Genomic DNA, 10718 nt, shown 5'->3' with positions numbered 1-10718 from the left:
GTCCCCCAGACAATAGAGAGACTGAAAAACTCAGGTCTTTTGACTGATAGTCCAGTACCTATACCATATTGCCACCTTTCAAGTTGCCACTGAAATATATTAAGCACCAAGAGTCAATGTTTAGGAGTCCTACAATAAACCTGCATGCCATTGCTTTCTAAAAGAGAATGTGAAAGGTCCCAGCAACTCATATATAGGAAGCTATTTATTTCCTACAGAAAACACCAAAAAAAAAAAAAAAAAAAAAAAAAGCAAAGAAAAAACAAACAAAAGCTGGTCTTCCCCCAAAAGGCAGGCAGTTATGAAAAAGGTAAGACATCTAGTTGCTGGAGTGGAAACAGTAACATTCAGTTAACAATGGAATATTTAAAAAAAATAGTTTTCTTTTCAAATTGTAACCTGTGGTAAAACATAGAAAAATGTACTAAACAAGCTTGGTATAAAACAGAGTAAAATTTTCAAATAAGCCCAGGGAGAAAGCACAATGCTGGAAAGGATGGGGTAACAAGGGAATAGGAGAAAAGATTTCATACAAAACTACCTATTACAATACAGAAAAAAGTATAAAACGTTCCTATTCTGGAACTTAAGTACAAAAATGACACTGGTATTGGATCATTTTTACTATCTAGCCTGAGGAATGCTCAGAGGGTGGGGGAGATGCTAGAAAGAACACAATGAATAGCAGTTTTTAAATCTCAAGTTCATCAGTCCAAATTCCACCCGTTTTCCAGTTGAAAATCTCACCTCCCTCTGTAACCTCTACCCCTAAGCCAAAGTTCATCCAGGCCTCAAAATATTGTTAGGAAGTCCACAAACACCCTACACATAGGGCTGGGATCTGTGAGTGCTGGAGCTAAATTTAGAAAATGGAAATAAATCTACAGGCTAAAATGGTGAACACATTCAGCCTTAAAAAAAAAAAAAAAGCATATCCTTGTGAAATATATATATATGTATATATATTAAATTCTCTGTGGTTAGAAACATATTTAAACTAACTAGCCACAGACCAAACTAGACTCGCATTCATCCAACGCTGGAATTTTATGCTAAAGACTGAGGTCCTTCTTCTTCTTGGTCAGAAGTAGGCGGCAGTAAAAGTGGTGCCTTGTTGCTCCACTAAACCGCTCCCTGGGTGGGTCTTCCCCATATCATGAGTGTGGCACATGCAAACCCCTGCTTGTACGGAAAGGACTGCCTGGGACTGGGGGCCCACCCAGGGCTCATGTGTTGTGCCTCAGGATGGGAGGAAGCTTAGATGACAGAACAGCCTGTATAGAACCAGACGGATTTCACAAAGGGGAATATAAATAGGAAAAGTCCCGGAGGGACTTACGTGTGCGCCCCAAAGCCCAGTTTACAGTCACTTTCCTGATGACACATCTTAAAGATCATGTGTGCATGTATATGTGCGTGTATATGCTGGTGGTTTTTATCCCTACCTTTTCACCCATGCCCTTTCCTACCTCTTAGTAAGGCCTAACAACAAGAGTTTAAATAAAACCAAGAGTCTTTCCAAGCTTCTCTCAGCCCCCTAATTAGGGACTGAGTGAGGCTGGAGCCCTTTGCAAGCATGATGGCAGAACTGAAGAAGTGAAAAGCAGTCTCTCTCTTCAGCTTAGGGATGTCCCTCACCCCTTTCACAGCACCAAAGTTTCTTTGCAAAAATAGTATCTGAGATACAAAAGGAAAGGCAGATGTGCTTGTGAATGCATCTCGCCAGGGCCTGGTCCAGGATCAAGGGCTTTATAAGAACAGAGGGCTGGGAGCAGCTGTTTCCAAGGTCTCTGGCTGTAGACAACAAAGAGCTGGTCCCCCACAATGTCAATGTCTGCTAATTGAGACAATCTTCACAAGAGCTTTCGGTGGAGGATCTCCCAGACCATCCGCTTCCGGAAGTATGGCATGTGTTGCTGTAGGAACACAGAGACACCTTAATTTTCATTTCTTATCCACACCCAGTACTCCTTCCCCCATACTCCTTTCCCTCTTGAGGTTTTCAACTAAAATAATCTCAGTTGCATTTCTGGCCTTTCAAATTTCTCATTCTTGATTACAAGTGATTTTTTTTTCTTTCTATTCCTTTTTTCTATTGCTATCTCTATTGCTATTTTCCATTGTTGTAGCTTTAGACATTTTACTGGGTACTGCCAGGTGTCCCAGGGGATACCCAAATGTCTCTAAGTCTCAGAATTGAGTCTATCATATCTTCTACATTGAAATCTTAATAGGGTGTGAGATCTGAGGCCTGAAAATCAAAAAGTCACTTTTTAGGTAAAGAGTGATGGGAACTGCAAGAGTCAGTTTCACCCAAGGATTATGGTGCAAAAATCCGGTAAAGCCATTAATTCAAACGGAAGAGTTAAAGTGGAGGACACAGAGTAAACCATAACGTTTAGCCTCAATCCATTTTGGTCTCTGAAGGACCACGTGGACAGAAATAACCAATCAAAAACTAAGAGAAGCCTGATCAGCTGCCATCAAATGAGGGGCCGGGGAGGAGGGCAGCATAACAAATTACACTAGGAGATCTAGGGGTGGCATGTTCCAAAACCTGACTGCTAACCAAATAAAGGGAAACAAGAAAATGTGCTCCTGTGCCAGTTCTTTGTTTCTTATAGGATTTTGAGGTAGGTGCGGGAGATGGGCAGAGAAGAAGGCTCTGCTATTGACCAGGATTCCTTGACTTCAATATGTAATATATGAGAACCCAGGATGTGGCCGATTATTCTTCTTCTTTTTCTTGTGATGCGGCAGTCAGTAACCATCAGTGTTATAAGCTCTAGGCTGAAAAAGAGTCCTCTAAGCAGAGCAAGTAGAGAGAAAGACACCTATCGGGCAGCCTAGAGACAGGGTGGTCACAGAGCTCCCTCCTGAATGCTCAGCTCACCTGTGTGAAGTTGATTGGTCTATCTTTGGTAATGCAGTCAGCATATTTGCAGGCAAACATCCCACAATCACTTCCATTCATCTGCTGTGGAATTTCCTAAAAGACCAAAAACAACAAAAAGGTGACATCTTTCCAAGATTCCTTCCTTCTTATTAGGTTATAAATAAGAACCAAAGGATATAAATGTTACAGAAAGAGATGACCCTTATTCCCCACTCAGAACACAGGCTCAGAGGAAACAAAAAAATACAGCATCTTAGTCGCGTCTATGTACTTTATATTAATCACACAGGAAGCTATCTTAGACTTCCGTGGCACCTAAGGGTATAAAAACTGGTCCCTCCCACAAGGGCCAAACAATCAGCAAACATGTCCCACAGGAGTGAAAAGCTTGGAAAAATAGCTGGGCATTGAGGAAATCTAGTTCTAAGTAAGAAGCACCGTACCAGTTTCCCCACAAATAGCTTGCTCTATCTTCCCCAAGGAACCAAACAACCAAGTCAAAGTCAGGCTAGACTCTAGGATAGAAGGTCCCAGGGAATCAAGCAGTAAAATCCTTTCCTTCCAAATACTGTATCGTCGTGATAAAATGTACCTGGCTTTTCTTGCTGAAGAGCTGCCAGCCATTGGCATCAAACTCTTTCCTTTTCTTGTCAATGCTTTCTTGCTTTAAGTATTGCCTAAAAGTATTGGGAGAGAAGGAGATGAGCTGTGGGGAACACTGATGACAGCTGCCACCCAAAGAATGGGGATGACAATCCTTAGGAAGAGTCTTCATATGCACTTCTGAGGAAAATAGCATATAATGCTGGGCCGGGTATCTTTGGACTGTTAGGCTTCCTTCTATACTCTCACAATTCATGCCCACCTTGTCAACCCAAGAGAAATATGACCTCTGCCTCTGATATCTAGGTCCCTTCTACCTACTGTTACTCCTGAGGAAGGAGTTTTGATTCTTGTCCTTGGTTTATATGATCCTTTAGAACTCAATCTAATGGAAGAAGAATGTTTCTCTAGCAATATCAAAGTATTTATTTCCCATTTTTAGTCTTGAAGTCCTGTGCAAAAATTCAATCCAAATCAACAATCTGTTGAGTGCATACCTCATACAGAGCACTCTTCTTAAGTGCAAACTGCTCACCATTTTGGAACCTACCTCCTCCTGGCCACCAGGGTGGTACAGTGAGGAATAAGCATTTTGGAAAGAGAAACAGAGGAGGTATAAAGAGATTTGCATTCTGGTTCCCAGTTGAGCCACTAACTAGTAAGACCTGGGCAAATCAAAGTCACTCTGTGGGTCTTGGTATCTTCATCTGAAAAATTAGGAGGTTGGGTTAGATGATTTCTAAGTAGTTTCTATATCTATATGTATATATCCACTCTATATTTTAGAGCACTAGGATAGCAATTGTCCCCATTAGGGTATATTTAGTATTATTATATTATCATTAAACTTACTTAGATGTAAAATATCCATTCTTACTTAATATGATGATTTCCTTTATTAATTGCTCCACTTAAGTTATAAAAGAACTGAGGGCAATAGCTTGAAAACACAACATTTTTCTGACACCAAACTCTTCTGTCTTCAACTCCCTACTTACAAGAGGATCCTGCAGGCTTCGTTGTTTATCCCACCCATAGAATCGTAATAGGTAATATTCTTCTTTCTAAAGTCCACAACCTGGGAATTAAAAAAAAAAAAAAATCTGTGTGTTTATAAAATGAAGAAGACTGGTTTCTAGCTTTTCCCTTCCCTGGATCTTAGAACCTTTTGCCAGATTTCCTGTGAAATCATGACAAGTTGATGGGTATTTTGCATCATACCATGCTTAATTTGCAGAGTACAGAAGAAGAACAGGGTGATTATTTACATAGAACTATGGGGGGGGGGGCTGATCAACTGGTATCCCCATTAATAGTCCTGAACTCTTTTGCTGTACTCAGGTTCCCACCTACAGTGTGGGCAACAGTGAAGACACAACATTTTCTTCAGAGAATGTAAGATGACTGAGATCATTTCCACAGTTTCAGAAAGATAGTAACAGATTCTGGGTTTTGTTTTTTTACCTGGAGAATTACTTTCTGGCTTTGTTTTTCAAATCTATCGATAATTCAAAATAGACTGTGAAATAACTTTTACATTTTTATTAGTACATTAAGCTAATATATCCATGTTCTCAGAGTCATAAAAACATTAAATTACCAAGTATGCAAGGCAAGTCATGATTAAGCAGAAAATAAATCACAGAATCTGAGTTGGCAGCATCATTAAGAAGTCACTTTTTCTTCCCATGTCTTGCCTTGAGGCTGCTTAGACTTATAACCCCTTTTGAAATATTTCCAGAAAAGGAAATTCCACAGCTTTCTCAAAGTCTAAGTATCTTCCACTCTTGACAGGAAATTCATTGATCTATCCAATTTTTAGCCAACTAAACACTACTCTTGTCTCAATCATCCAATGAAGATATAGAACTAATTACTCACTACTCTCTGTGTATTCTAAAATTATAGATTTATTTTAAATTTTATTTAGGGCCCTAAATATAATTTTTAAATTGTTGGACTTTAGAAAGAAGAAAACAAAAGGGTACTCACAGCAAGACACCAGTGCACTCCCAGGTGAATGGGCACCAAAAGAATGTCAACAGAAAATACATCCACTTTCTTTGTCCAACGTTTCACTGCTTGATAACCAGCCGTTTTTAACTTAGTGAAAAAAAAGGTATTAAATGCATGTACACTTGGAAATCCCTTCTCTTTACTCCGCTCCATCAGCATATTCATGTAAAAATTGATGATCTGTGGGAAGAAATTCCATGTATTAAAATAGATACTCAGGCTTTTCAAAGTTGTTAGATGAAGGAAACCAGTGGCTGTATTATACAGCATAAGTATTGTTTCCTAATCAATTCAGTTAAGACTCTAACATCCAACATCCTCATGTCCCTATATCAAATTCTGACTAGAAGGAAGAAGGATTGAGGTGGTTATAAACAATGAAAACAGAAAAAGCCGAGATATACATATAATGGGGTTGGGTACACATATGGGCAGAAGCTGGCCAGAAGACTGAGGATTAGGTCAAAAGACTGCAGAAGGTGAGACCTAGAGAAAAGGAAAGGAAGGAGTATAGCAGTTTAAGGAGGCACATTAGCAGTTAATTTAACTTATTGGGACTGTGTGAACAATTTAAATAAATCCTGAGCTCAGAGTCTAGCATTAACAAGGTTAAGACCAAGAGTTCAATCCTTATATGTGGGTCACCTGGTTTTACACAAAGATAGAAAACTGTGCTCCATGGCTAAAGACAGTTTTTTCAGCTGAATAAGCCATCTTGCAAACTGTTTTGGACCCAAGCAGACCTGAGTGACAAGATAAACCATCAATTGCACTGGGAAAAATCCCTCTAAACTGATAGTAGCTCAGCAACGTCTCCTTTTATAGAGGCAGATATGGGTGTGGTATAAAAAACCTGTATTACATGAGACTTAAAGGAAAGTCACAAAGAGTCAAGTTCTTCCCAGAATCTGTATGGTTAGCTTTCTCATTTTTGTTGATTCCATTTATGCCTTCAATATCAAGTATGAGTGAAAAGAAATTAAAATGCTTGATAGAGGAAATCTGTGATTCTTTCTGTTAATGAAACAATGTATTCTCTAATAATGACTATGTTGTCTAGGTTCCTTTAGGTCGAGGACTCTTTGGTATTAAAGCTTGAAAGTTACTGGGCCGGAAGTTGCTGCATACTTACTTTATGTGGTCAGATGAGGCCAGGCCAGTGTCTGTCAACTGCAAGGAATGAATGGGCTAACTGATCCACGGCTTGGAAATATGACTAAGAAAACAGGCACATTTTTCAGAATGCTTTTTGGGGAATGGGAAAATGCCCCCATCCTTTGACAAATATTTACACACTAGGATGCCAGAGCAATGAGCTACTGCCCAACAGTAGGCAACTACATACTAGGCAGGCAGCAGGGACCACTGCCAGGAACACACCGGTGCATGGTCTAGACTAGAGAAAGGGCCTATAGATGAGGATGCCTAGGCAGTTGCAGGGAAACCACAATCGCCGTGAGGCAGAGCGCTGAGGAGGGCAGGGAGAAGCTAGGGTTGAAGAAAGACACTGTTCTGCCTGCTTCTCTGAAGCCTGAGCAAAGGCCCAGCAGGCCCAGAGGATTTGGGCTGTGGCTCATTCTCTGCCTAGTGTGATGCCCAATACATAATTTCAGCTCAGACATTTTAAACAATGATGATGAATCAACACACAATTAGGATTATACATTTCTCAACCTAGGTTTCTAATCTAACTGCCCCCGAGAATAATGGTGCTAAAGATGCTTCTAGGAATCAAACAGGCAGGAATACAGGGGGGTCTGCCCAGCAAGCACAGATTTCTAGGCTATAAACTACATTCTCTAGTGAGAGAAAGTCAGCAAAAAGGGACAGATTCCTCTGGTATTCTACCCATCCCACAGTATTAGCCATGTTATGAGGCTAAGCCATTCAATCAAGGGGGTGAAGTGAATAGGCAGATGACCTGCCAGTCACCATAAACCAAACCTTCCATGGCAGACAAGTTATATAACAGGCAATAAGGACTCAAGGGAGAGGTAGAAGGAATCAGGCAGACAGATAAGAACAGGCAAGTACATGAAAGCTATCAAGATATTTCTCCTCCAGGTGCCGATAAAGGCAATTATGACCTTTGGGATAATTATCCTGAAGTAAAATAGAATGACATAAATGAGTGTCATGCTACACATGACTATCCTATTTTTTTCAGGGGGAAAGAATTCTAGAAACCAATAAAGTTTAGCTGGACTTACACAGCCTGCATGCGCTATTTGGTTTTTTATTTTTATTTATTTTGAGAGACTGGACTATAAAGCTAAAGACCAACCCAGCTGAACAGAACAGAAACCTAGCGATCAGGATACCACACTTTCTGTTTCCTTTGAGAATCCCTCTTCCATTGCTTTTTAGCTCTGTCTCCAACCAAGATGTCTCCACTGAAAGGAAAATGGCCTCCTCCAAAGTCAGCTCATTAATTAGCTCTAAGGAGTAATGTGGGTTCTTTTTCATTTCCCCTATATCCTAGTAGGAGGGAGCTTGGTGACCTCAACGTTCCCTCCCATTAGCTGAGGATGTGTAATCTGACATCTGAGGCAGAATTTAGATCCAAGTTTCTCTCCTCAGTTTTTCAGCTGTTACTCTGCCCAAATGAGGAAAAGTGCCATAGTTCAGCCAAAACACAATCACACCAAAAATACAAGCTAGGAGCTAGAGAACAAAAAGAATTCTACATGTCATCTCACAGAGGGCGAAAGATGAAGGAAAAAGAAATGAGAGACGGGATCACAGCGCTTAAGATGAAAGAGAAGCAGTGATGGTCAGAGCATTTGCTTGTATTTTGTGCAGACAAGGGTCCCTTCCCTCCTATGGTGAGAGCCTTTCTGCCCACAAGACTCTCTTAGCCCCAGAAGATCTTGAACTCCCTTTGAAATAGGGGGCTAAAAGTAATAAATCAGCCCTGGGCCTACTGTTTGTCTGGCCAATATATCAGCATCTGAGGATGATTGCCAGCGTTGGTCCACTTGTCACTCTTTTGGGGCTCACACAGCCTGTTTGCTTGCTGCAGCTCCTGGTGCCTAAGGAGCTGCCCTTCCTGCTGCCTTCACAGCCTTGGCCATGAGCGCCTGCTTGTCTATGCAGTCCTGTCTGGGGGTGGGACGGTTGTTTATAGTGTCTTGTTCCTTTGTGATTTTATTTGAAGAGCTGCCAGGCTGAAGCTGAAAAAAAAGCTTCTCTTTAAAAGAAAACCCTACAATGTTTTCAAACTGAGGACTCAATCCTTTTCCTGTATGTTACCACAATGACAGAAATGACCACTGCTATTTGTATCTTCCTTCTTGCCCAGTACACCAGCCTAACTATTGTTTTCTCATGCATTTAGAAGTAAAACATTCTACTAACAGTAAAATATTGACTTGTCTGAACCCTTCTAATTAGCTTAGGAAAAAAATGTTCTAAAAGTCCTGGGCATGACAGAGCTCCTGAGCAGAGACAAAGGCAACTTTTACAGGAGGTGGGGGAGGCGGGGGCCGGGGGGAGCTGGTTTTTTCCTATTTTACCTCTGGATTTTCACCCTGATCTCCCATTCTGGGTTCTTAAATTCAATCTGTCCTAGTCAACCACAAAGCTCAAAAGACCAACCACGCAGCAGCACTTGAATATCATGAGTCAGAAAGTCATTCACTTCTAAGCTTTAGCCTAATAATATTACAAAAACCAAGAAGGCAGACTCCAGGTAAGCTCTGTGTATTGCATTCCTCGTTATAAACACGTACCCAGGATTTTTCTTGCATGCAAATTCAAGCAACAAATTATTAGAATTACTGCTAAAGTTTTAGAGAAAGATAGGCAGGCAACACCCATTTTTATGGAGTCATGACAACTGTAATAACTATTCTCTCTGTGACTCCATATAAATCCCTGGGTAATCAAAAGGACTACTACATTTACTAAGAAACACTTTAAAGAAGTAAACTACAATGATGTGGAATCTACCCAACGTGTCACGTTAGAAATGCTACAACTTCCATTCTGATCATTTTATTCCACATGTAAGAGTGCATAGCATACGGTAGACCTACCACATTCCCTTTACTAATTTATCTCATTTTGTCTAGTTTTTTCCCTTAAGCAGTTTTTATTCCCTAAGGAAAATCTACCGCCTGTGCGAGCTTTGTCTAGTTGGACTTAATGTTTTGTAAGTTGTTTTCTTTATTAAGTATCACTTAAACTTAACTGTTCCTTGGAAACAATTAGAAAGCTTTATCATTATTAAATATCACTGGTATTATTCCTTGCTCTGAAATCTACTTGGTGTGATATTAATATAGTTACTTCCTCTTTCATTGGATTAGTGTTTCTATCATTCTTTTTTTTTTTTTAAGATTTTTATTGGGGAATTGGGGGATGGGAACAGTGCTGGGGAATTGGGGGAAGGGGGACAGACAAGTTGCTGTCCTTTTGTTCTTCAGTCTAGTTGTGGAGGACGTTGCTTCACTGGCCCATGTTGGTATTATCATTGCGCTCTTCTCAGGTGAGGCAGATTGGTCGCTGGCCTCTGGACGGCTGCTCACACTAGCTGCTGGCCACACACGGTAGCCCATGGCAACCCACTGCAGCAGGGGCTGCAGCCTACACTGTTGCCAGCGACTCACTGCAGCCCAGCTCCAGGTTGAGCTGTTGTTCAGCATCTTAGCTGTAGAGGGCAGTGTCACTGGCCCTCATATGTCGGATCTGAACCGGGGTCCTCTGGCGTCCCAAGCCAACTCTTAACCAATGTGCCACTCGGCCGGCCTGCATCATTCTTTTCCATCCTTTTACTTTTTTGTTTGTTTTTGTTTTTTGTTTTTTGTTTTTTTTTTTTAGCTGAGCCATCCTGCTACCTATTGGCAGCTTAGCGGCTGCTCAGCTCGGGCTGGCCTCGAACCGCTGTTGCTCAGAGCTCAAACTCTTGAGCGAGCTCTTAACCAACTGAGCCATTCGGCCGGCCCTTCCATCCTTTTACTTTTAACCTATCTGTGTCTTCACACTTAAAATGGGTTTCTTGTAGACAATTTTTTTTTTTTTTACTCTATCTGACAATCTCTGACTTTTAACTGGATGTTTAGTCTATACTGTCCAATATGGTAGCCACTAGTCAAATGTGACTATGGAGCACTTGAAATATGACAAATCCAAATTGTGCTGTAAGTATAAAATGCATACCATATTTTAAAGTGGTAAAATATCTCATTTATGTTTTAATATT

The 10718-nt window shown here is 40.7% G+C and overlaps 1 protein-coding gene across 4 annotated transcripts in view; it reads right to left on the bottom strand.

Annotated features, from left to right (window-relative positions):
- Positions 1-241: 241 nt before the first annotated feature.
- Positions 242-10718, bottom strand: part of SENP1 (SUMO specific peptidase 1) — a 49709-nt gene continuing 39232 nt past the window's right edge. For all 4 annotated transcript variants that reach the window (XM_019625846.1, XM_019625845.1, XM_019625847.1 and 1 more), the window contains exons 14-18: positions 5492-5695; positions 4498-4577; positions 3489-3573; positions 2894-2989; positions 242-1916 (exon numbers count right to left, since the gene is read on the bottom strand). In XM_019625846.1, the coding sequence (XP_019481391.1) occupies positions 1854-1916; positions 2894-2989; positions 3489-3573; positions 4498-4577; positions 5492-5695 (528 nt within the window). In that variant the 3' untranslated portion in view covers positions 242-1853. The remainder of the gene's footprint in view (positions 1917-2893; positions 2990-3488; positions 3574-4497; positions 4578-5491; positions 5696-10718) is intronic.

Source organism: Hipposideros armiger, unplaced genomic scaffold (assembly GCF_001890085.2).
Source record: "Hipposideros armiger isolate ML-2016 unplaced genomic scaffold, ASM189008v1 scaffold_640, whole genome shotgun sequence".
NCBI lineage: Eukaryota > Metazoa > Chordata > Mammalia > Chiroptera > Hipposideridae > Hipposideros > Hipposideros armiger.
Note: the sequence above shows the minus strand (reverse complement) of the source record. Positions and strands in the feature narration are given on the sequence as shown.